The 26,093-nt window shown below is 41.2% G+C and overlaps 2 protein-coding genes across 6 annotated transcripts; both read left to right on the top strand.

Annotated features, from left to right (window-relative positions):
- The first annotated feature begins 1,873 nt into the window (after positions 1-1,873).
- Positions 1,874-19,891, top strand: LOC109630117 (capZ-interacting protein). 5 transcript variants are annotated; one of them, XM_020088132.2, is made up of 7 exons: positions 1,874-1,892; positions 3,636-3,747; positions 16,475-16,561; positions 16,718-16,786; positions 17,424-17,492; positions 18,249-18,452; positions 18,958-19,891. In XM_020088132.2, exons 2-7 carry the CDS (start codon positions 3,742-3,744, stop codon positions 19,366-19,368), a joined length of 846 nt encoding a protein of 281 aa, XP_019943691.2. In that variant the 5' UTR covers positions 1,874-1,892; positions 3,636-3,741; the 3' UTR covers positions 19,369-19,891. The 5 variants fall into 5 exon arrangements, with proteins under 5 accessions (XP_019943691.2, XP_019943687.2, XP_069390977.1 ...); XM_020088128.2 differs by lacking the exon at positions 1,874-1,892 and having other exon boundaries at positions 3,523-3,747; XM_069534876.1 differs by lacking the exon at positions 1,874-1,892 and having other exon boundaries at positions 3,530-3,747; positions 16,478-16,566; positions 16,729-16,786.
- Positions 19,892-19,988: 97 nt separating this feature from the next.
- Positions 19,989-25,032, top strand: LOC109629992 (TPA-induced transmembrane protein). Its single transcript, XM_020087983.2, has 6 exons — positions 19,989-21,326; positions 21,715-21,798; positions 22,052-22,172; positions 22,287-22,447; positions 23,222-23,292; positions 23,395-25,032. The coding sequence occupies exons 1-6, from the start codon at positions 21,255-21,257 to the stop codon at positions 23,591-23,593; spliced, it is 708 nt and encodes a 235-aa protein (XP_019943542.1). The 5' UTR covers positions 19,989-21,254; the 3' UTR covers positions 23,594-25,032.
- The last annotated feature ends 1,061 nt before the right edge of the window (positions 25,033-26,093 follow it).

Here is a 26,093-nt window from a genome sequence, read left to right as displayed (position 1 = left end):
ATGAGGCTGCAGGGGTTTCTCAGGGCAGCGTCTACACGGAGCTCTCAGTCTACGTGGTATCAGGCCGTCGCAGGAGAGAAGAATCACCCAGAAGGAGTCGAGGTGACTGTGGCCTAAGAACGGTGATGCATGGTGATGATTTTAACTTGGACCTAAAACTGACCTCACCTGGATGGAGCCGAACACTCTGTGACCCTGCAGGGTTCCTCACTGATGATGTTTCCAAGAAACTAGCTGCAGTTCAAATGTAACTCATCTAATCTTCTGAATATTTCTGTTGACATAGCTGCATACACCAACATCTTTTTAGTGTAATGGTCCTTTTCCACCAGGGGAGGGAGGCAAAGTATAAAGCTGCCGGAGAAGCAAACTGTGCATGCACGTGCATGAGTGCAGACAAATTACAACAATATTAAAACATTGATAACAATTGGTCAGACTTGGCTTTTAATCAAATGGAAACACTGCTCCGACAGATAAAGGCTTCACTTCTCCTTGTAATAATTCTTTATCGGCTTCTCTATTTCCAGTAATTATCAGCAAACACTTTTTCACTTCCTGTTTGGCACCCTGTGGCTGCTGTTCCATGTGGCGACAGGAGGCTGGGCTAAAATGGAGGTTATTAAGGTGTAGGGGGTCTTTCCTTCTCGTTTCTGTCTGCTCTCCCTGTAACCGCGACCCACTCTTCCCTGAATCTAAACCTTTTTGACGACAAACCTTCAGTCCGTCTTTGCCTTTTATAAACCACGAGAAACTCCCACTGCACCTAAAAGCCTCTAATGGCCTTAATAATGATAATAGGCTTCATTTATAAAGCACTAATCACCTCATCTTCTCAAGCTTTTAGTAAAACACTTTCCAAGAGTCAATGTTTCCTGCAATTTGGAGGCTAATGTACATTTGTGTTTGTTCATGAACAGTGTTTGTGAAGAACTCGTTTTTCTGCCAATGTCAAACTTGTGAAACTGGATCGCAACTTGCTTTCGGCTGTTTGACCACTAAAACCCAAATAAGACGCACACATCTACCCTGAGGGATAAAGCAATAAGGAGCTCTACCAGCAGCAGAAACAACTGTGTGGAGCGTTGATGGTGAAGAAGCGGCCACAAGCTGCCGGAGCAACTGGTTCCTCTTCCTGCTCCAGGCCTCAGGCAGGACGGCGGGCTCGCTGCTCACACATCTTTCATCCTCACGTGAAAAACCCAGCATGCGAAGAAAAGCAGCTAATTGTAACACTGGCCTGTTTTCCAGCTGTGAGCGAAAGTCAACATGTGTGCAAAAATGTAATACACTTGGAAAAGAAGAAGCAGCAACTTGTATGAATGATACTCATGCATATTAAGTGGTTCTAGTAGGGGAGGGAGCTTGAACTGCAGGCATTTCCTCCTTCCATCCAGTTCTTCCAATTATTTGAGGTCAGGTCACAGAGGCAGCAGACAAAGCAGGGTTCTCCACACATTACTCTCCCCAGCAACACTTTCCACCTCCTCCCGGGGATCCAGAGGTGTTCCCAGTCCAGCGCGTTCTAGATCTACCTCGGGGTCTCCTCCCAGTTGACCAGGACTTTTGATTAAAAATGGTTGGATTTATATTCTGTGTTTAATTTTCACCCTTTCTCCTGTGTCTCTGCCACAGTTTTATTATTTTCTGGTGGTCCCTTGTGTTGTGTAATTTCCTGTTTTATTTTGGCCTTCACTTCCTGTCGCCTCTACACAGTCTCATCTTTGGTCACTTCATTCCCTCTAATGGAATCATACTCACCTGTGTGTGTCTCTCTTATCTTCATCAGTTTGTTTGCTCCTGGTTTTCATAGGGTTTTAGTTTTTGACCTCACTTCAGGCCTCTGTGTTTTGGACACTGCTTCACAGACATGTGATCTGTTCACCAAACCTGTGAGTCAAGACTTTTTGTATTTACATGTCTCACTTTATTTTGACTGAGAACCGACACCTAAAATGAGCCATTTCAGACATGCACATTTAAAACTGACCGAATGGGAAATCTGCACCTGTGGTCCATGCATGAAGTGCAACCCATTTTCTTTTATAGATTTGTTGTTTTTCTAATAATTGATTACATTTTCAATTAGCTCTTGCCAACTCTATAAGTTTAAGTGTATATTTAGCTAAGCCAGTTATTGTATTTTGTTTTAGGTTTTAGATTACTTACAGAAATGTTAAGTTTATATTACAGACAATGAAAATAATGTTTTGCAAAAATGACTGTGAGTAGAAAACTCTGTTACACATCTGGCCTGGTTTCAAACACTGATGTCACAGCAGGTGTTTTCCATCAGCTGGAAAAAACAAAAACCATGTGGTGACTTCAGTGAATGGGTTGTGGCTGAAACATGTTTGAGAGTTAAGCTCTTAGAAAGCAACGTTTCTTTTCCCTCTGTGGCACTGCGTGGTCTGATTGGTGAAATATCTGATTTCCGCTCCGGCATCATGTTTTTCTGGCCTCTGAGTTCTGTTTCTGATCACTGGCAAGAATATATTCTTATCTTTTTACTTCTTAAATGTCTCCAGTAAAAACTTAATAGAACAAAGACCTGTGCCAAAGACAGTCCTTGTAAATTCCATCAAGCTGCACCAAATTGTACACACTCTATATTAGTTCCCAAAATATGTCATGTAATAATTTTCTAGATCAAGATCCATTAGAAGGAGCGAGGTGATTTTAACTGGCCACAGAGTGCAATCACACATGTTAGCCGTTAGCAAAACTGAAGTGTTGTAAAATGTGCTAATGATGAAGAGAAAACCTGCTGTCATTGTAAACAATGAACAAAAGTAGAGCACTTACCTCCACTAAGGCCCAATAGTCACCAAATTTCACAAACTGTGAGTTTAATTTAATCTAGATCGTTTAATTATTCTCAGAGCAATCAACAAAAATGTAAGAAAAATTCAAAGGCAGTAAAAACGAACAAAACAAAAATCTTGGATCCGCACCAAAATTGAATGGGTTCTTACCTGACCCATACTACATCCTTTCATCAAATCTCATGGTAATCGAGAGTTGTTTTGGGATAATCCTGCTAACAAACACACACATGAAAACATAATGTCCTTGAAGGACGAAAAAAAAGACCCAATTGATGCTGCACCAAATTACACAAACTCCTAGATAGAAAACAGAACAGTCTGTTACATATGCCAGGCTTTTTAAAATCTAGATCCATTAGTTATTCTCTGGGAAAATGTTGGATCCCGGATCTGTCCGGAAGGTTTCTGTAATTTTTGCATAATCCTGCAGACAAACAAACAAATGGGTGAAAACATAACCTCCTTGGTGAAGCTAGAGAAGAAGAAAACAACCATTTACAGTCACTGTGTCTAATGCTGATCGATGATTATAAAGGTTGTGGAGGCTCCTCATAATTAGCTTGTTGTGATTAAAATATCCTTTAATTTCTTACTCTAAACCAACCAGCCTGAGAGGAAAACCCTGAGGTGTAATACTTTAACTGCTGCATGGTGTCTGCTCTGCATTTTATTTTGAAACTCGCCAGCAGAAGTAGGATATGTTGCTCCCACAGACTTGACAGTGCTGAGGGAGCTGAGCGCACTGTGCGTAAAACTGGTCTCCTCCTCTGGCCCCTGGCTGATGAATGTGACTCCACTGCGCTGCAGATATAAACACAGAGCTCCAGCGGACACTTTCAATCCGAGAGCCAAACACACGGGGAGAAAAAAGTGAACGGAGCAGGAGGAGACGATCTCTGGCACATTCCCCAGGATGGAGGTAACTGACTCTGACTTCTCTCCTCCAGTCTGTACTTTGAAAACCACTTGAGCGCGTGTTTTCAGCCTTTAGTGCGGTTCTGTGCAGCATCACATCATGGAGGATCTATTATTACTGTCTGTGAGCAGCAGTTTAAAGGAGAATTATATTACTTTGGCACGAAACATTATATACACGTGTAGCTATGCTGACTAGTCCTCGTAGGCTGCCAGTGTACTGTTACTATCATACTATTCCTACATATGTGAGATATAATTTAAGTTATGTAACATCTGTGTGTGTGTTTATATCTTTAGATATAGTATATAGGAAAATTATCCTATCAAATACAATAAACTATAAATTGTAATTTGAAACCCTGTCAAAGGCTATCTATATACTTATGTATGTGTGTATATATATTTTCTTCATATGTCACATAATTAACTAGATGCAGAATATATAATGTAATTTTAAACTTTCTTAATGGATACATGTGTATATATATTTGTTTGTGGTTTTATTTAAAGTAGACGCATGAGCTATATATACACACATTTATAAGTGTGATATATATAATTGCATAATGTTAATTTACACTCTGTTAAAGAATGTCTGTACGAGTGCTTCCTTAGGATGCAGTGGTTCTGTTACACACACACACACACACACACACACACACACACACACACACACACACACACACACACACACACACACTGCTTCTCCTGGCTCCGGCTGATATGTTTTAGGTTTTCTGTCACGACTTCATGACCATGATGAGAGAGGAAGTGGAGCTGACACACCATCTGTCACAAGCTCCCATTACCATTAAATACCATCGACAGATTCTTCATTACTATACAAGTAAATCATTATTATTGTGCCCTCTGCTGAAAAGCTACACTTCCTGTCCCGCGTGGTCTTTGTGCTTTAAGCAGCCTGACTTCTACACATGTTTTTCCTGCAGACTTTAACTCACAGGTTCCTCCTCCTCCCTTTTCCCTCAGACTTTTAACATCACTTAAGTATTTAATGTCATGTGGCCTATAGGAGCACAAACGCCCATTTCTTTTTTTCCCACAGCCCGCGAGGGACCACAGCAGTAATCTACACAGAATCACTCTCACATTCTTTCAGCACTGAAACTTCACGACTCGCGTGTGCTTTTGACCAGCTCAGCTTGAATTTAAGACCACTCATCTCTCACTCTTTGCCAAAATCCAGAGAAAAGAGTTTGGACTTCCCCCTGAAATCTGGAAAAGATGAAAGAATGATGAAAAAAGAGGAATCTCTAGATTTTAATTTTCTTGTTCACTGAGTTAGTTTCTGTGATGTGAAGCTGTTTTGAGAGAAAATCCTGAACTTGAAGGTGAGAGCAAGTTCAACTATTATGGTTGAGTTCTGTTTTTTTCTGGATGAAGTTTTCAAAACCAAACCGTAATTTCAAAAGTTTAGTTTTCATTAAAAGATGTTAGCTTTTCAAATTATTTATACCTGATCGAACCTTAACAAGACACGGCTCTGTGATTTCATGATTGATTTTTCACCTCAAATTTATTAAAAAAAAAAAAACACATTTCCTTCCACTATCTAGAAATAAAGCCAAGATACAAATGCTGCCATCTTGGACATTCACAGTCTGCACAGTAGCAATTGGGGGTCTCACAGTCTCATCGATCAAGTCTCACCGATGACGTTATTATAGCATCAAATATCTAATTAAAAAAACTTTCTGGAAAAATGAACATGGAAGAGGTAGGATTTATGAGCAATAGTACAGGCAGCCAACAGGGGGGCGATCAAGATGCTTTGGCTTCACTGTTGGGAAGCTGTCATCCCGTTTATCTTTATACTGGCTATGGTAAAGATTGATGGAAGTGATAGTGCGGTATAGGTCATAAACCCCAGCTCATCCATGTTAGTAGATGGGAAATGGACCAAACTAAAATGTCAAAGAACACGTTCAATTAGATTAATTAGATCATATTAGTTCTTATCACACTGGTGTTCATGTTTCGGATAAGTTTGGTTTTGGTTTTTGGGTGCTATAAATACAGCAGGAAATATCGTGATTGACAGCTGAGACTGACTTATGATTGGTTGAGCACATATATTGGCGCCACACCGTGATCACTGCAACACAGACTCCAAATTAAGTTCCAAGCGCAAGATGGTGGCACCAGTATCTGATACCATCCTATGGCTTCGGTTCTGGGAGGGAGGAAGTGGCAATCCATCTTTATTTACATTCTTTGTGGCCGTGTCAACCACAGGGCTTTTATCCAGTCTTAAAAACCTGAAGTAAAACCTGTGGACAGCCTGTGGTCTGTCAGTAGTTTCTTGTTGGTTGTTTTGGTTTGAATCCACTAATGAAACCAAATCAGTGTTGACGGCATCTTGCAACATCAACACAGTTTGTGCAGTGGTTTGCTGCTGCAGCTGGTGATAGTTTTGCCTGTTTTTGATTCCTTGTCACCTGTTTTCGTCTGGAGCGGCTCAGTGTTTTTTCTGTGTGGAGCTCGCATGTTCTCCAGCTTCCTCCAGCAGTCCACAGACATGCAGATTTTGAATGGTGGTTTGTCTCTGTTTGTTGGATGTAACCCGCCTCTCGGCCAATGTCGTCTGGGAGCCTGAAAAGATGAGCGGTACGGCTGAATGTTGTCGGCTGCAGCCTCAGTGTGAGTTGCAGAGGATCGTATATTTGGATGCAGCATTTGACCTAAACCTCCTGTAAACAAGAATGAAACTGGCTTGTAAAGTCTCGCTCACTGTCATAGGAACCTCTTCAGCTTTACGCTCTGATGACCTCACACACCGTCGGTCTTAGCTACATCTTTCTAGCTTCAGGAAAGAGACGTTCAGTTTCACAAACATTGATTGAGCTGCCTCAAGCAAACCCCAAAACAAGATGGAATCATTATTCAGTTTCCCGTGTTAGAATAGCGAAATACTGAGATGACAAACTGGAAATTTTGTACGTGTGTACTCATTCTGTAAGTGTGTGTATGAGCACCTGAGGATGTGTACTGTGTGTGTGTGTGTGTTTTCCTTTGATGGAAAAGCAACACAGCGAGAGGAGAGGAGTGAGTATTTGGGTTTGACTTGCCAACCATATGGTGAGCACATTTATTATGTAATCCACAGTAAAGTGAAGTCTGCACCAGCCAGACTTTTATTCATGTTTTCCTCTTTTGCTTTCAACCGGTATTATTATAACTATTAGTATTAAAGGTCCATAAATGTCACTGTGGAGAGCACCTCCTCAACCAAGGCCCAGAAGCTGCACACACTCATCGATAGTAATCGAAAATAAATAGGATTTCTTGGGATCTTTGCTTAAAGGTCCAGTGTGTAAGATTTAGGTGAAAGGGAACTATTGCCAGAAATTGAATGTAGAATAATTCTCATGATGTTTTAACTAGTTCATTTCATCTAAATTACATAAATTATAGTTTTCTTTACCCCAGAAAAGGCCCTTTATATTTAAATACTTTATATTTTACATCGAGGGGACCCTCTCTACAGAGGCCGCCCTGTTTTTCACATTAGTCCAGACTGGACAAACTAAACACCTTTTGAGTTTTTAAGACAACTGAAGCTACCACAGGTTCTTTTTCATGTTTGGAAGGAGAGGGTGAGGTGAGGGGTGTTCAGCTGCAACATGCAACTTCAACACTAGATATGACTAAATTCTACACACTGAACCTTAAATGGGTTGAGGAAGTACTCAAACATTTTACTTTAATGTGGGGTTTGTAATTTTTGTATCTGTTTTGTTGAATTTCTCTTCACCTCTCGATAGCATCAATAATCAAGGTTGTTCTTAAAAAAGGGGAAAAAGCCGGTGACTGTAATAAGCACCACAAATCATTTGCTGCATGGCGTACCTGTCTGTCACTAACCGACCTCCCTGCCCGTTCACACTCTGCCCGTGCTCTCAATGTGATACATCGCTGAAACAGAGATGATATTCAGCCAGACGTTAGCAAGCGAGTCACAGAAAAGTTGTCAGGCATGTTCATGTGTTTGGGGGGGGGGGGGGACTTTGACGATAGGGCCGATGGGAGGGGGTGTGATACTGCATTTGTTCAAAGCGCTGACTGCTCTTGTTAGTTTTTCCGGATTACCAACTCGAGCTCTAAGTAAAAGTACAGTAAATAGACAAATATTTACTCAAGTGAAAGTAAAAGTACCATATTAACTTTTCTACTTAAGTAAAAGTAAGTAATTACTTGCAGAGCGTAGCCTTTTCCCTAACGCAATGGTCAACACCCTCATTAACTGTGTCCAGTGTATCTTCTGTTAGTACAAGATTTGATTGTTTTAATAAAGAATGCTGCAGTAGACACTTCTAAGAACTCCCCTCTCTATTACTTATAAAAACAAAGTGAACATGTAACTCAATGTAGTGGCGTAGAAAACACAGATATTTGCTGACATACATAGTGGAGTTAAAGTGAAAAGTACCCAAAAGGAAATTTACTTGAGTACAGTAACTTAGTAAATTTACTTTGTAACATCCCAGCACTGTCAATAGCCAGTATTTATACTCTGCTTGCTGAACAGTGTATAATCCAGACGGTGTGTGAATGTGACACAGGGTGAAATCATCCGCTGGTATTTCGTCCTGAGCTTGTCAGTGCTGAACATGATCAGTGGCAGATGCAGTCTGCTGGAGTCTGCTGACACTGTATCTGAAGCTGTATTTGTTTCAGTGTAGAATGAACTGTTCACTCTGTCCCCGAACATAAGGCCGACACCTATAACCGACCGTGACGCTCAGTGGAATGTCAAGCATCAGCATCAAGGAGTGTCTGTGAAACTCTAGCCCGTTCTGTTGTTCTCAGTGACGTTATGGTCGGATCTCATTGTGCAGTGGATTGTGTATAAAGTGTTTTAGTTTTACAATTTATACAATTCTTTTAAAGTCTAGTGATTAAAGTGTTTCTGCTCCAAGTCCTGATTAGAGTTTGATGAAGCGCAAACCACTATTGTCACAACTCATTGTCCGTGTGTGTGCACATTTTCTCCGACAGCAATTCGGTGTCGCTGCAAAACCATTCAGAAAACAGACGCCAACAGTGGGAAGTGAAAATTTACTTTCTGCCGAATCTTCATCTTTTCTCTGTAGTTCATTGCCTCTTGTTGTCACTGTTTCACAACATATTTGGTTTCCATGGTGATAACAGCAACAACATGTAAAGTAATAATGGCTTTGGGCAGAAATGAACTTCTGTAGCCACGTGAGCAACAGGTTCCTCAAAGTAACTCACAGGAGACTCTTTGTGGAGTTTTGGACCATTTGTGGCTCTGTTTTCCAGTCACCTGGTTCCTTAGAGTTTACATGTTATCCATATGATGGTGTGTGTACAGAAAGGAGCGAGGCGAGTATTAACTTGTGGTGGCTGCAGAGGGCACATGTTAGCCATTAGCAGGCCCATGTTGTAAAATGTGCTGATGAAGGGAGAACCTGCTATTAAAAACATAAATGTCACTGTGGAGAGCACCTCCTCCACCAAGGCCCAACAGAAGCTGCACACACTCATCGATAATAATAATCGAAAATAAATAGGATTTTTTTGGGCTCTTTGCTTAAAGGTCCAATGTATAAGATTTAGGTGAAAGAGAACTATTGGCAGAAATTTAATGTAGAATAATCCTCATTCATTTCATCTAAATTGTATGAATTGTATTTTTCTTTACCCCAGAAAAGACCCTTTATATTCAAATACTTTATATTAACATGGAGGGGACCCTCTCTACAGAGGCTGCCATGTTTTTTTACATTAGTCCAGACTGGACAAACTAAACACCTTTTTAGTTTTATGACAGCTGAAGCTACCACAGGTTCTCTGTCATGTTTGGAAGGGGAGGGTGAGGTGAGGGGTGTTCAGCTGCAACATGCAATTTCAATACTAGATATCACTAAATTCTACACACTGTACCTTTAAATTGACAGGGTTCTCTCTTGGCCCATTTACCATCCCTCTACTTCAATGAAATAGGTTTTTGCGTTATCCTGCTGACATACAAACCAACTAGAGTGGCACTCAGCAGAGTTCATATCTACAGTTTTCTTCAAAAGTCTCCTGAATTGCACACAAACATAGAAATGAGTTAGTGTTCTTCCCTGACCTATAGGCTACTGTATTGTTTTGTGGATATCAGTAAAGTAGTTTTTCTGTCATCTCAAGCAAACAAAGGGACAGGAGTCTTTGCAGATGTTTAATAAGATGCAACGCATTAATATTCAATGCATTTTTCCTCTCTTCTTAAAACATTGACTTTAAAGAAAACTGTTAATGGCGTGGATGAAAACTCGTTCTGCTTCGTGATGCTGCCCAGTATCAGCTGGAACATTTATTTACATAATGAGCAGCTCATTAGATGATTTGTGAGATAAATGCTGACTGAGGCATTTAAATTGTCAATAAATGGTCTTAGTCTAAAAACATCAATATAAAATATTGTACTGGCAGTGCTGTCACATAGGAAACTAACACACTCTGGTTTACTGGCTGTATTTAAATCTCTGTTCCGTCTTAAACCACTTTAGGTGGTTTTGTGGAAGCCTGGCTCGTTGCACCTTTACAACCAATCAAATGCTTCATAAAGCCTCTAACTGCTTTAGCTGATTTTTTTTATTGCAGATTGGTTGTTGTTTTTTACTCAGGCATCATTATTGTTCGCTGCTGTCACATGGACTCAATCTACGTGTGAGGGTTATCAGGGATGATGTTGCTTCAGGTCCTGCCCCTGTTAGGTTTCAGAGCGAGGTAGCGTGTGGGGCCAAGACATAGCAGGGGAGGGAACCACAGAGGAGATAGTGATGAGGACGCTGACCTGTGCAGAGAAAACACACTCGCTGTTTGTTTGGTAGGAAATAGGTAAAATATGGAAGATGATTATTAGCAATCTGTACTCCACATCCCAAGCTGTCGTTAGAGACAAAACTCAAACTCGTCCTGTGAGAGTGGATACGATGGGGAGCATGTTTTCACCATCAAGGCTGGTTAGGTTTGAGCACGTCAATGTGCCTCAGGCTCTGACTTGTCTTATTTTGGTATAAAGTGCATGAATGTCAGTTTCATTGAGACAAAGTGGAACCAGGCAGAGGAAGTGGAAACTGCAAAAATAAAACAACTTGCTTCCAAATCTTCCTGCAGAACAGTTAACCTGTTCACCCTGCACCTCTACAGCCACCCGCTTCTAAATTTGGCATGTGCCATCCTCAGTATTTCCTTTTTTTGGCAGAACGGAGAGCAAACACAATAACTGCTGCAAGCTACACGTACTGTGCAAGTGCCAGTTATTCAAAAGTCAGGCTTTGCATATTTGCTTAAGTCTGATTGTCAAAATTAATCACATCCCAATCTAGATAATGAATATTTCTGATTTCGTCCTCTAAATCCCCAGCCCCTTAATTCCGTACGCTGTAGTGTCCTTGAACTGCCACTGACTGCTGTGCTTTTTACATTCGTTCAACATTATTGCTTGGTGTTTATTCGGAGGCTGCGGTTTGTGATGCAGTTGAACTTATGTCACTTTTCTCTGAAAGCTTATTTTATTTTTCTCCGCCCTTCAGTTTGTCGCACTAGTCTGCAGCACCTCCCGTTTACCATGAGGCAGCGGCAGCAATGGCTCGTAGACAAGTGTGCCCGTTTACCTCATCCCTCTGATTGAGGCCCTCCCACTTCTGCACACACACAACACGGGAAATGAAAACATCTACACCGTGCCAGTGCGGGTTGTGGAAAAGTGAGATATTCAGATGAGGTCTGGTCCAGAGACACATCATGTTTTCCTGGAAAGGCAGCGAGAGAGAAGGTGCCTGTCGGCCCTCGTACCTTTTCACAAGTGAAGGAGGAAGGGAGCCGCTCAGTGTGCTGGTTTCCCCTCCTGGCAGAACATGCTGACTCATGAAACTGAAGCCATCTGAAGCCCGGTGAGCTGATTGAACAAGATCCTACTGAACAGCTGCGCTTTGGTGCGAGTTATTTATCTTTACGTTCACAGATTTCCACCGTGCTCAGCTCACAAGCTTAGGAGGATTGACAGTAAAGCAGGGAGAAGGGTTCAAGACCCAGAGCCAGACATCATCTTCATCAGCTCCATGGTAGATTACACGGCCTGCTGCTCTCTGACCGCTGCTGTTATATCAAGCAGATATGTCAGGATTTACTGGGACGAATATCATGTGCTTCCTCCCCTCTGCCTCTGGAAATAAGCATCACTGGAGCAGACAAGAGTGAGCTTTGTGCGATCTGTTTGTCTTTGCGTTCTGCCGGTCATACATCAGACCTCGTGTCTCCATACAGACTGGAAATTAAGATTTTCAGGTGTGGTCATGTGCAGAGTCAAACCACACTGGAGATCACAACGTTGTTTTAGCAGCAGTGGCTGAGAATAGCTGATGACTGTCAGACTGTCTGTGGCACCTCCAGATGACTGCACGAGGAAAATATTTGTTATATAGGCGTCCACACAGTTGTGTCTGTGCTGCACTGCAAATGACTTGTGAATTTCCCCACTGGCCTGATGGGGATTCAAACCAACAAATTCCCTCATTAACGAGAGTCGAGTTCATGTTTCGGTTGAATATCTTGCCCAAGGACTCTTTGGCACACAGAATTGACCTGCCAACCTTCTGGTTAGAGGGTGACCGCACTACCCCTCAGTCAGTGGTTTGATAATAAAGTCTGATATCATCTCTTCTCAGGCCCCATCCCTTCACCATGTTTTGCAAACAAACCAATGCACATGAAAATATAACCTCCTTAGATTAACTAATACTAACCTTCCTTTTAGACATTTAGACGTTTTAGATCCCAGTACTTGAAACTGAGCAGCGAGCAACATCTGAAGGAACTGTTTGCAGAGCCCACTTTTGGAAAACCACAATCACGTGGGGGAGGCTTTGCTTTAAGCAGCTTCTTTTTTTTTATCGTTTCCTTGTTTAGACATGCCCAATTGCTCTGTATGCTAGATTACTGTATGTGTTCAGATGTGGTCGAGCATATCCAGAGACGCTCTCTCTGAGGAGCTGAGGGGGGTTACAGAGCAGAGCTGTGATCCACGCTGCCTGCACAGCTCTGGGGCTTTTTCCCAGGCTGAGGGCCCCAGAAATAGCGTCTGCCCTGCTCCTCTCCTGCAGTGAACCACAGTTTCCCACTCTTTCTGAGAGCCCAGGGTCCCAGTTGAGTTAAACATGCGCAATCCTCATGTCCGACCAGAGGCCTTGTATGGCTTACTAAAGTATAATGTGCCTCTTTCGTCATCTCACTGAAACAGTCTGTGAAATGTGTGGAGTTTAACTGAGAGAAAAAGATTTGTGCACCAGTATTTTCAAATAAATTCCAGGATTAAGATATTTTATATATTATACAGTGTATTCTGGTTATGGTTGCTGCTGTAAAATTCTTTTTAAACGATTGTAGGTTATAAACTAATTGTCATACACTTCGTTAACCATTTCCACACACGAACTCCAGAAAATGTCAGGGACCAGTACATAAATCACATGTTTTTTGCAGCATCGACACTTTGGTAATAAGAATGGACACCGCTGCCACATATTCAGGTTATTTTTCTCATATGGGCTCAAATCGATTATTTCCTGGGCTGGCCATTTGCATTCTTATATACAGCCCCGCTGAATAGTTTCAGGAGAATGTTAAGTTAAGGTCTGAAAGCACGGTTAGCCTTTTAAAACATGAATAAAACAACATCTCTGTGCATGGTCATTTTTATAAGTAAGGTATTTGCATTGAGACTGACGTTATTCTCATTCTGCACAAAGAGGTTCATTAAAGATAAGGACTCGCTGTGAGAAGACAGATATTAAGGACATTACTGGATCTGAAATAACTTCTAGACCTAGTTATCCCTGATGAAGCCTTTTGAATTTTATAGAACTCTCTCAATTCATTAGTCATATTTGCAAGTAACTGATGCACTGTTCGTGACCAAGTTCCAGAGGTTGCCTTCAACATAAACATAGAAATGTAATGTTTTTTGACTCCATAATGACTTTTTAAATTTATTAAATCAGAGATAATAGACAGAAAATGACAAATGATTGATTATATGTTCAAGAGTTTCTTCCTGTATCATTTAAATCCAACCTCTTGACTATTTTTCGCACCTGAAACATCTGAGCAACAATTTAACCAAACAAAGCTGCACTTCCTTTCCCTGCAGTGTTGAGACTCTAGTGTGAGATCTGGAGGAGGCCTTTGTTTTTCCAAGACAGGAAAGAGTTAAACAATTAGAGGTTAAAAGTGACTGTGTGGTCCCTGGTGATTACTATTTATCTCGGATGTGATAAGAGAGCTCAGGAAAGAGGGGGCTGGGATGTGGATTAAGACTCAGAGACGCAGTGAGAGGGGCGGTGCAGGGGTGATGCTGTCATAGGTTTGGGTGGAGGGAGCAAGGAGGTGAGGTCATGTTGAGAACAAGGAGGGAAAAAGAAGTGTGTGTGTGTGTGTGTGTGTGTGTGTGTGTGTGTGTGTGTGTGTGTGTGTGTGTGTGTGTGTGTGTGTGTGTGTGTGTGTGTGTGTGTGTGTGTGTGTGTGTGTGTGTGTGTGTGTGTGTGTGTGTGTGTGTGTAACTGATGGGGTGTGTCCAGGAAAGACGGGCTTCACAAGTGAGTTTTTAAGTGGGAAAATAAAAGCAGGATGAAATTGAGATCCAAGATGGACAACATGACAGTCCCCTAAAGTAAGGCCAAATCATCTTAATTGCCCCCTGTTGGCTGGCTGCGGTATAGGCTTCATGTTAGCAGATGGGACATGGTCAAGATCAAAGTACACACAAAGATGGTTTCTGTCATTTAAGGTAGTTCTTATCTTATCTTCCAAAAGCTTATGGATACGGAAGAAATGGAAGAAATGGAGCAGTACCACTGGAAATCAATGGGGGGGCGGTGTAGCCAGGAGTTCTAGGAAGACATTTCAACAGTGGCAGAACTTTTTGAGGAGAGACTTTGCGGCAGCTGGAACGGCCTCTTTGGTCAGAGGTACATCGTTACCTTTTCCACCATCACCTTGTTTGTCGTTGTCAGAAACTCTTGACTCTGCACTGCCCTCTAATGGATGGATTACTTTGCCTATATAAAGGATGCATGCAATTATGTGGACAGTGGTTACTTCGTTTAAAACATTTTGTACGTAAAAGGCAGCATAAATTAGTTTCAAGACTGACTCACAATTGGTCGTTTGCGTATATTCCACACCACAATGACTACTGCACAGACTCCAGTTGACGTCAGAAGATGGCGGCGCCTGTATCCGAACTATTTTAGCTTTATCAATGCACAACAGGAGGAAGAGGAGACTCATCGTGCACCATTATTCACAGTCTGATCTTGGAAGCCAGATGGAGAAGTAGTGACTCTGCAGAGCAGATCATTTAATGGTGGCATAATGCATGAGAATGTGAAACTGTAAACAAGCAGCTCGGCCCATTTTCACAGCCCAAATACCAGATCCTGGAAATCAGAGAGACACTGGAGTCTTGTTTTCAAGGCTGACGCTGGTTGCACATTCCAGCAGCGCTGAGCCAACTTATCACACAGGCCGCTGATACGTGGAGTGAGTCAGTGGTCATCAAAAGGCAGCGTGGACGAGGGATGTTTGGCAATCAGCTTGGGAATAGTGGGAGGGACGGAAAGTGGAGGAGCCGAGTAATGATAACAGCGCCGAGGCTGCAAGGACAGGTCCGTCCTGTCAGAGGCTGCGGCGTGATGCTGAACAGCTGTGGAGAGAGAGAGAGAGACGCTCACTTCCTGTGTCCAAACCCTCTAAAACTATCTTTTCAGTAGGAGGAGAGATGAGTTCCTCCAAGGACAGAACTAAACACTGATTTTTTTATATATCGGCCCTCTGTTTCTCAATCTGTCTGTGTTTTACTGTCGGGAAGAGAGAAGTGAAACATTCTCTCTCTTAAAACACGTCCGTGTTCAGCTGCCCTCTGCACATTCTTATAGAAACTGACACATTCTGTTTCAAGGGTTAAAACAAAGAAATGGCCACATGTAGAAATACAATCAAGTAATTTCCCGTCACACATTTCTTACTTTTGCCTTTTGTGAATTTCCTGTGGTGGAGATGTGGTCACTTACTTAGCAGATCATCTCGGCCACAGCATATTCCTAAGTTTCTGCTGTTTAATATCCTTTCTCTTGTCCTCTTACCGATTTAAAGCATTGACATCAAAGTTTATATTATATGTATATATTGAAGAACAGACGTTTCTCATGTTGAGATACATGTAGACTATATACTTTAATTTGCTTTGTATAAAAACTGCAAACTGATCACTCATCTTTGACATGTGTTGTATTTTCTCACACGTTTGTACTTGAATCTCTATTGAGCTAAAAATGTTATTTTATTTTATAGCCATATGATGAAACCTATTGCCACATAGGAAAATGTTATGTTTTGTTGATGCCTTCTGTTTATAAAGATGATAACTTCATATTTAAGAGCGAAACGTTCCATTAAACATTCTTTATTGTGACAGAGTGGGGAAGTTTCTTCTTAATCTAGTGGTTCTAAAAATTCTCAAACCTCGATCTGTATTTAAAAAGTACCACAGATGCACTTGGGGAGTTTGTATCATGAATGTAAGAAGAAAGTCCTCAAAGTCATACCTGGAATCATTCTACTAGAAAGTTAGACACATGCAATATTTGATTATAAATAAGTGTTTTTCAGTAATTGTCTGTTTTCTTCTTTTCCAGAAGGATTCTCCATCCAAGCCGTCTGTGGCTGAGCTGGCCGGAAGGTTCAAAGGTCACATTCTACCAATGCCCGCCACAAATGACGAGGTATGGTTCTTTATTTTTATCCTGCATGTAACAGTATCAATGCAACAGTGAACAAAACAACATGTTAAGTTGTGTAGAACAACATGTTTTTTACTTAAACTAGAGAGAAAGCACACATGCTGCATGTGTTGACAGATTTTATTTCTTGTTTTCTAGTTATTTCGTAGTCGACCTCCGTGTTCCCTGAAGTTGCAAAATCAAAAAGATGATAATGAAGAATCAGATGTGAGTATTTATTATTTTGTTTTATTGACCCATGTGCTGCAGGGAAAGGAAATCCCCTGAACACAGACACTGTTTTGATTAATTCAGATTTTTATTGCAACACAGTAGACAGTGTATAAAATCTGCAATTTTATCTATTTTCTGCCTATTATCTTCAACTGCATGACGCACTATGAAACCAAACAAAGAATCTTTTCTGTCCAATACATCCAATACATTTGTTGTCCACTACATCACAAGTTTCTACAATATATAAATGTTACTGTCAAAGATGTTCCAATACAGAGACCAGCATCAAAAATGTTTTGGCATCAGTGAGCACACTTATCAGAACCAGAGCTGATATGAACCAGCAGCATCGTCTGATCTGAGAATAAATTCAATGATTTTATTGCTCCCATTGCAAACAAAAGCCAGACAGATGTTTCTGAGATTTTGACCAGTTAAAAAGGGGCTGTAGCTATTTTTTTTAATATATCTTATAGTTTCTATACTTACAGGACATGTCCCAGTATGTCAGTGCACATTATAAACTAAATCAAAGCAACACTTACTGCGCTCAGTCTCTTCATGTTTCAAATTGCTGATTTTGTGAATCTATCTTTGTATTTAATGGTCTGACTGTGTTCTCCTGCAGAAAACTGTTGTCTCCCCAAATCTGTTTAAAATCAAGATGAGGAACTCCCCCATCATCGAGAAACTGCAGGTCGGTGCAGCTCTGGAACATTTTGTGAAGGGAAATGAGAAACAAAACAACCACTGGCTTCACAGATGATGTTATTAGAGGGCGTAGAATGAAGTCAGGGGGTTTTTCTGATCAGGAGTTGGAGCTATTTAAAGCATTACTGCCCCCCACTGTCCAGTTCACTCTGGTGCGTGAGCTGCTCACATGTTGAAAAATAAAGGGGAAGGGCTTCTTGTCCCTGATGCCACCATCTGCCCAGATTAATGAGCTAATGGGATCACTCAGCTCGAACTCGCCACCATCGTTCCTTTAGTTAACGGTTCACACGGTGGGCAGCCATGGGACAAAAGGGCTGCCGCTTCTCCCTCTTCCTCTTCTCTCCGGTGCAGGTAGGACACTCGACTATAAACCTGAGCAGTGGTCGGGGGCCAACACAGGATTTGACGTAGCTCAGCTCTCAGACTGAAGGTTGAGAGCTGTTGTTTATGACACTTAAGAGGGAATTCCTGGACGTGACAATGAGTTTTTAAAACAAGAAAGTGACAGGTACTAGCAGAGCAACAAAGTCTGTATAAATGATACTTCTTTACACTTCTTTATTATTGCTCCTAATGATTATATTTGTCCCTATAAGTCCTCAGTTGAAGTCAACCTGATTACCTACTATTAAGTGCTATTCTTTTCAAGGTTGTTTACTTATAATAAAGTTTTATTCGAACATAATGTCCTGAGGAGATTATAGTGCCCAGGCTCCAGCATCTTCTCTTCCCCCTTCAGGCCAACCTCGCCCTGTCACCCACTTCTCTCCTGCCTTCGCCCAAGAGCCCCGAGGTGAAGCTGCAGCCAGCGCCACTGTCCCCCACCCCACCCGGCAGCCCCCTGAGCCCCACGCTGCGGCCCTCACATCAGTCCAGCGAGGAGGAGGATCCCATCGGCTTCGACGGCCCTCCTGAAGGGGCCCCCCTGCAGAGCTTCAACAAGGTAAATACATGGACACAGCTGCACGACAGCTTGACAATATTTCTCTCCAACAAAATCTTTTCAAATGCTTGTCGCTGTCCTGAGTCATTAAATGTGAGCTGCTGTCACATTGAGGGCGCATGAAGTGTTTTCTCGCACGATTCGCCAAATGCCCTGTGACATCACAGCCGGACACGTGGTCCTCGTACCCGTTTACTTGTTTCTCTGTGGGTGTCCGGCATCTTCTGTTTAAGCAGGCCTTAGATAAGCTGGTGCAAGACGCCACTGTAGTGCTTGAACGCTTCTGCAAGGGGGATTGAAGATGTAATCCCCTTAGCCTAGTTAAGAGTCCCTGTAGGTACCATTTTGTGCAGTGCTCTCACGCATATGCTAATTGGACTTGGACAGTGACCAGAAGCCTTTTAACAATTCAAATTAATTGATATTTAACATAACTGAAAATTGACACTCGCTTTGTCAAGTAAACATGAATTTTTAAAAGCTTTAAAAACTTTTTTCCATGCAGACTCGTGCACGACTATCATTCAAGAGACGCCCGCCCACGAGGCAGCACAGGAGGTCAGCAGGCGAGGAGGCGGGAGCCTTCGGGAGCGACCTGTCCCAGTGTGACTTGTACAGCCCAGAAGAAAATGGGGACAGAGACCAGGTTTTCCACAGCCCAGCCGAGGAGGATGAATGTGGGCTACCGGGCAGCCTGGAAGAAGCTGAGGACATGGACTGTGCAAAGACAGAGAACAAGGTAGCAGGGAGTGACCCCGACAATGAGGGGGATCGTGAGGAGGAGCAGGAGGCACAACATGCTGAGGATTTGGAGGAGGAACAGCAACCTTCAGAGCTTCGCCCCCCTGGGCAGATAGAGGGCAGTGTTGAGAGAGTGGAGGAGAGGCGTCACCAAGAAAGAAATGATGAACTGTGACTGTTTACTGTAAGAGAGAGAAAACCAATGTATGTATATGTATAAGTTATTCAGTGCTTTGATTAAGAGAAGTTCCCCTTCTTTTAAATGTCTGTTCTGTTTTTAAGTCCCTCTCCAGGCCGTGTATAGAACAGGTCTATAAACACTGGAGAGTAGTAAAGGAAGCAGCTCTGTCTCCACACATCACTGTCAATACTGTCCATGAACAGAAAAGACATTATCACATACTGAGGACTTTGTAAATACTGGTTAGCAAAAAGGAAGAATATATAGATTTATACTTATATAGATTTCATAGCAGATTATAAAATGTCCAGACTTCATTCAGAATCACTATCACTTCAGTTTGAAATTATATACTGCTTTATTTTCTTTTGATCAGTCTTTATCTCTGCTTGTGTCCTATTTTGTATACAACAAAATATTTAAATCACAATTTTACTGTGGAGTGACCAAGGACCTCAGAAGTTATATTCATAGAAATGTCAAGAAAATAAAAATATTCCTTCTCATGTAAAGAAAATGTATTTGTCATCATCTTTTTGGGTTTTGTTGAGTCATTACGGGTTAAAGTGTATATTTAAAAAGATCAGGTGAGGCAGATAAAAGCTAGGATTTTTTATCATTTATATTTTGTCGGCCTTTAAATTAAGAATTCGTATAATTGCAGAACTGCTTTTAGTGGTGAAATGCACAAGCACCTCTGTCCCCTGTAAATGGTTATTTAAATCAGAATGCAGCTTGATTGAATGTTATTATTGTCAATAATAACCAGTAAAGTTTCAGTGTGTAAGATTTAGGTGAAAGGGATCTATTGGCAGAAATGGAATATAAAGTAAACCTAGTCATGTTTTTACCAGTGAGTTTCATCTAAAATGTACAATTTCTTGTTTTCTTTAACCCTAGAATGGAGCCTTTATATTCAAATACAGTATATTTGCATTGGGAGCGCCTTCTCTCTACTAGGCTGCCATGTTTTATACAGTTACCCAAACTGGAAAAAACTTTGGAGTTTTTATGACAACTGAAGGCTACCACAGGTTCTCCAGCATGTTTGGAAGGGGAAGGAGAGGTGAAGGGTATTCAGCTGCAACATGCAACTTCACCACTAGATGTCATGAAAATCCACACCCTAAACCTTTAACTGTTGATTTCCAAATCCACCTTTGTTTACGTCCATTAACCCTTTTAACTGTAAAATTGTTGCTGTATCAACAGGACTAAAAATGGTTCTTTAGTACGAAGATATATATTTGGATGAAAGGTCGACAATAATGACTGAGTTTCGATCTGTGAACAAAATAACAGAAAGAGCGCTGAGTCGTCAAAGGCATCATAAAGGAATTAGTGGAATTTCCATACACAAAAAACGTCATTGTGCAAATATACCAAGCAAACAGCCACTGGCAGCCATTTATGAACCATCCACTTTGCCTGAGTCAATATTCAATAATAAAACCCTCCAGATGTTACCTGAGGGGGGGTGGGGGGGGACAGAGACAGTTACAGTATTTAACATGTCAGTGGGTGAACGGAGAGCAAGTTTCGTTTCTAATCGCAGTCACGCCTGAGAAACAACAAACCGTAGTTGAGTCAAGTTCTTCTCCGGGACTTGACAACGCCTCCTGACGTCAGTGACAGAAACCTGGAGGACACACCTGGAGGAAGGGGACAAGTCGAGAAAACTTCCAGAAACTCTTTAACCTCACAGAGTCCGTGAACGTGTCCTCGCCGTCCTGCTGAGTGTTAAAGCCCGTTGGACCCGCAGCTGGGGCGTTTAGGTCCCGCGGACATTGTGGTTTCTCTTTAAAAAGTGTATCGCGTTGAAGACTTCCGGGTTTTGACTCCAGGCGTCTCCTCTGGGTGCAGACAAGACACACGGCAGCATGGACATCAACCTGCAGCCCCTGACCCAGAGGAACGGCCGCGAGGGAGCCTCATATACTGCTAATGAACAGGTGAGTTATAGATGTGTATATATATATATATGTATATGTGAGAGTTATATCTATATTTCTGTATCTACCTATATTGGTGTGTTTATACTGTATATACATACTGTATATCTACATACACATACTGGCAGCCATATGTGGATTTTTACATATACTTATGTCATATTATTTATGGGTTAGAGAGAGAGAGAGAGAGAGAGAGAGAGAGAGAGAGAGAGAGAGTGTGTTTGTGTGTGTGTGTGTGTGTGTGTGTGTGTGTGTGTGTGTGTGTGTGTGTGCACTGTGGACTGTAGCCACCCATCCATTAAGGATCAAGGCTCCTCTGTCAAATGAATAATTCCTCCCATTAGTAAAGGAAAGTGAGAGTGAAAGTGTCTTTATGTCTCATCAGGATGTAGGTAATGGAGTCATGCTGCTCTCTGCTCATGCAGCAGAGGATGACATGAATGAGGGAACTCAACGCAACCACAGAGAGGTATGTTTGCAAGTTGCTGTTTCTTGAGCAGTTCCTCCTCTCGGGAATAAAGGAAGTGTAACATCTCACTGTTATTTTCCCATCAGTCCAGTGCAACTCTGAATGACCTCTGTGGATACCGTGGTTTTCAGGAAATGTCCTGTAACTTTGAGTTGTGTGTCATTTCTCGAAAAGTGTCCCAATAACTTAACATCCAACTTGTACCCCCATCGATTGTAAACCATATTTTGACAAAACAATGTGATGTTTCTAGATTAGCGCCGCCTGCAGGATTCAGAGAGTGCTGGAAAAGAATGTCAAACCGTGGATGGTCATTGTCGCCATTCTTGTTCTCATCATTGCTGTGATAATTATTTCACTTGTGGTCTGCTCAGGTAAAGTTTAATATCAACTGGTCTTTATAATGAGCGTGAGATAATGCTACGTGAACGAGCAGAATAAGAAGTCAAGTAAAAATATCCCAGTTTTGGCGTTTTCTCTCTGAGCAGCGATTCAAGAGGACGTGGACGACAACTTCGACCCGTCGTTGTTTGAGATTCCTCTGCAATTCAACGGGAGCTTCCAGCTGCCGAATATGGTCTTCACAGAGGAGCTTTTCATCTTCACCTCCAATAAAAGCAAAGTTCTGACAGCTGAGCTTCAAAAAAAGGTTTGGCCAATCACTTTATTCCTTGTATTTCCAATAACGTATTTATTAAAATCAGTTGCATATTCAGTGGGGACCAAGAGTCTGAGACCTTCTTAATTATTTAGTAGTAGTAGTATAATTAAGTGTATATTTGTATAAATATTATAGGATTGGAAGATTCTGCCTTAGACTTTTATTGCATCAGTTGTAACCCAGCTAGAACGCAGATATTAACATCGTGAATTACGAGTTTACTTGATGCAGACAGGAATTTCATTGCAGTTTTTCTGTTATTTAGTTTGAGGAAATTCTTAACATTCATGGTGATTTCTCAAAAAATGGAACTTGATTTTTTTTTTTAAATCAGCCATGCTCAGGGAACTAATACCTAAGAGTTTGTGCAATTTGGTGCAGTAAAATCTGGATCTTTAGTGACCTGAAATATGGTTTCATAAGGCCTTAGTAAAGGCATGTGCTCTACTGAGGGCCATAGTGGTTTAAATGTAAAAGAATAAGAATCTATAATGCTAAAGCACTGTAGTCGTATTTGTTTTTAAATAGTGAGAAAGCTACATAGCTGTCGGCTGAATATTATTTGTGTTTTACTGGAAGTGGAGGCTTGAAAAAAACCCATAGAGACTGAGAGTAATCCCTCGAGTTTATGTCTCACAGGGAATTTCAAATTGAAATCACCCTGCAGCAGAATGGAGATGTGAGAGAATTGAGAGCAGATGAGTATCAGCCAACTGTTTCTCACTCACTCTTTGTCTGCATGTCTCAACCTGCCGCACCCAGCTGGCTGACCTCTACGAAGCCTCCCCTGCTTTGGGACGATACTTTTCCAAAGCTGAGATCTATTCCTTACGGTAAAACACACGTCACCTCATCTACACGAAACAGCTGCATTCAGCCATTTATGGATTTGTGTGCACTTTAAAGGGACATATTCTGTTTTACTCTCCGCACAGTAACGGATCCATCATTGCTGACTACCAGCTGACATTTCTCATACCTGAGGAGCAGCATGATCAGCTGAGAAACTTTACCCTGAGCAGGGAGATGGTTTACAACGTGTTCAGACAGTTTCTATACGACCAAGAGTCAGAAGATTCTGCTCCCACGTACATTGATCCCCTTTCCTTAAACATGTTTGGACGACTGTGGTGACAAAACCTGCTCAAACAAACAACACTGGAGAACCAGAGGATCCTGTTTTCTTTGGGATTGAAGTGAGACGGTGTACCTCCGACAGCAATGTGGCAGCGTGTGATTTGTCAGACGTGCGTGTGACTTGTCCCACGAGTGTGTAGAAATCTTGCATGTAAATCATCTTCACAGGAAGCTACATGACCACAGTCACACAAACCCACGGGGTGTGTGGGTTTGTGTGCAGGTCATATGGATGATCTAATTTTGTGTAGGCTTTGAAGAATATCAATAATGAAATCAATCAACAGTGCAGCCGTCGTAGAATAAAATTACATCATGAGGACTTTGTATTTAAAATTGTATGATTATGTGTAACTGTGCCTTTTCTGACTGTATTCGTCTTAAGAGTATTGGTGAAAATATCAGGGTTGAAATGATTTATCTTAATCCCCAGATGATCACTTTAATGTCACATGTAATCATTAGTTCATAAGTGTTTGTCTAATCATATAAGTGTTAATATTTGCGTGTCTGTGCCATTCTTCTGCATCTGGATTTGCAAACTGAATGTGGAGAATTTGCCACATCATCAAACACTGTATGATATCAGCTATAATGGGAAAATTGGTCAGTTATTTTAAGTGAAAGCTATACATGCCCATAGAAAACTGTTTATTATATACACAAAACATATACTTTGTGCAATATCTCACTTTTTCTTCATGTCAGAGACATTTTGTTTAGCTCATATGTATTTTCCATGATTGACCAGTAGGGGGGGGTGCATTGCCCACATGTAGCAGTAACCGTTCACCTTTGATTTTATTTCTCACTTCTTTTATCTACGTGCAGAGAACTATCAATTATTTGAATTGATTATCTCTCCGGAACAGAATAAGTATTATTGTGTTGCAGATAAATTAGCTTTGCTGATATATATGTAGTTGACACATACTGTGTCAGTGTTTCCAGGTAGTGGTCATGTCAACATGTTTGTTTCTCTAATCATTAGAGTCTAATGGGATCTGCTGTGATGAATGTTTATGCCAAATTACCTGGTGATAGTCAGACGCTAAAGGTCATTATTAAGTCGACGAGACCTGATGAGCCGAGCTGAGCTTGAGCCCAAAAAAACCACTAATTGCCTATTATATCTATTTTTCATAGTAAGAAATCTGATGTAGTTTTAATGATTTGATTAAGATCAAATGTTTCTACTCCCGAAATAAAGAATGTTTTTTTAGATACAGTGTTTTTACTGTTAAAACTGCAGTTAATGTGAAGCTCAAGTTATTATAGTCATTCAGTTATTTTGAAATATGTTAGTCAATGATTTCTTATACAGCCAACTAAACAATCAAAAAACCAAGATATGGTGTATGAAGTTGTACAAAATTATGCTTGAATACAAGTTTTGGGGAATGTTTTATAGAAATAAATGACATTGTATGTAAAAACATGGTGTATCTCTCACCGTCTCTGACTGTTCTGACAAGACCATGAATTAATAATTGCAAGGAAATGTTATTAATTCTTATTAATACTGTATATAGCTTTTTTTCCTGCTGCATGGGCCACATCTCCTTCTTGTCAGAAAAGAGGAGATATATTTTTCACATGCCGTTCCCAAATGTCCTGGTTGCATGATCGTCACATGCTGATCAATAGGTCAAGTTTAAACAGCAGCCCATCGGAGCAATCCAAGAGGTTTCTAAAGTTTATTATTGTACATAAAACCCAAAGCACTCCACCTGCTCTTTGAAACCTGCAAACATTGCAAATGCGACGTCTAGAGAAAACAAACCTGCACGTTTCTGCTCTGACTTTCTGACTTTATTGATTCAGCTTCAGTTGACTTTAGCCGCTCCTCACTGTATTTTCTGTATTTGTCCTGGTTTTTTTCTGCATGCAGGCGTCTATCTCTTTTCAGTTAAAGTAAACAATTCTCTTAATCTGTTGGCAGCGCTGAGGGTTCATGTGCTATGGCCTAACTCTATACCAGCGTGCATTCTGGGTGTGCATGGTAGAAACTGGCAGCCTGTGCTGTCTGTAGTGGCCCGTGGTGCATCTCCTCAGCCCTATTTTGAGAACTGTTAATCTTCTAAAGGCAGATTTACTATAACAAGCGCTCTGAGCTTTGATAGCCTGCTTGGCTTAAACAGCGGTCGCTACTCTGAAACTCATGTCACACACATGATCCCTGAGATCAGTCATGTAGAGCCACACTTAGGTCAACAATGGGTCAACAACGCCGTTAAAACAGCCATTGTGAGAAGATTTTACGATGATCTCATGGACTCAGGCTGAGTACATTCAATCACTGTGCACCGAATTGTTCACACTCGATATCAGTTCCCTAAATATGTCCGGTTTTCCCCTCATCAAGATCCATGAATTATTCCCGAAGGAAATTAGTTCAAGAATTTCCTCATAATAAGTCTCTATATATCGAATTGTGAACTACACATCTATTTAGAATGTATAATTATACTATCTGACATTAATCAATGGATGATTG

The sequence above is a fragment of the Paralichthys olivaceus genome, chromosome 11, assembly GCF_024713975.1.
Source record: "Paralichthys olivaceus isolate ysfri-2021 chromosome 11, ASM2471397v2, whole genome shotgun sequence".
Lineage (NCBI taxonomy): Eukaryota > Metazoa > Chordata > Actinopteri > Pleuronectiformes > Paralichthyidae > Paralichthys > Paralichthys olivaceus.
The sequence above is the reverse complement of the archived record's forward strand: the minus strand, read 5'-3'. Positions and strand labels throughout refer to the sequence as shown.

Bases quoted from the DNA above. Each gene is read 5' to 3' on its own strand.
- LOC109630117 (XM_020088132.2), top strand. The intron at 16,562-16,717 runs GTATGGTTCTTT...CTTGTTTTCTAG, and splicing joins TGCCCGCCACAAATGACGAG to TTATTTCGTAGTCGACCTCC. The intron at 18,453-18,957 runs GTAAATACATGG...TTTTCCATGCAG, and splicing joins CCCTGCAGAGCTTCAACAAG to ACTCGTGCACGACTATCATT.
- LOC109629992 (XM_020087983.2), top strand. From the start codon at position 21,255: ATGGACATCAACCTGCAGCCCCTGACCCAGAGGAACGGCCGCGAGGGA. The intron at 21,327-21,714 runs GTGAGTTATAGA...ATGTCTCATCAG, and splicing joins CATATACTGCTAATGAACAG to GATGTAGGTAATGGAGTCAT. The intron at 21,799-22,051 runs GTATGTTTGCAA...TGATGTTTCTAG, and splicing joins CTCAACGCAACCACAGAGAG to ATTAGCGCCGCCTGCAGGAT.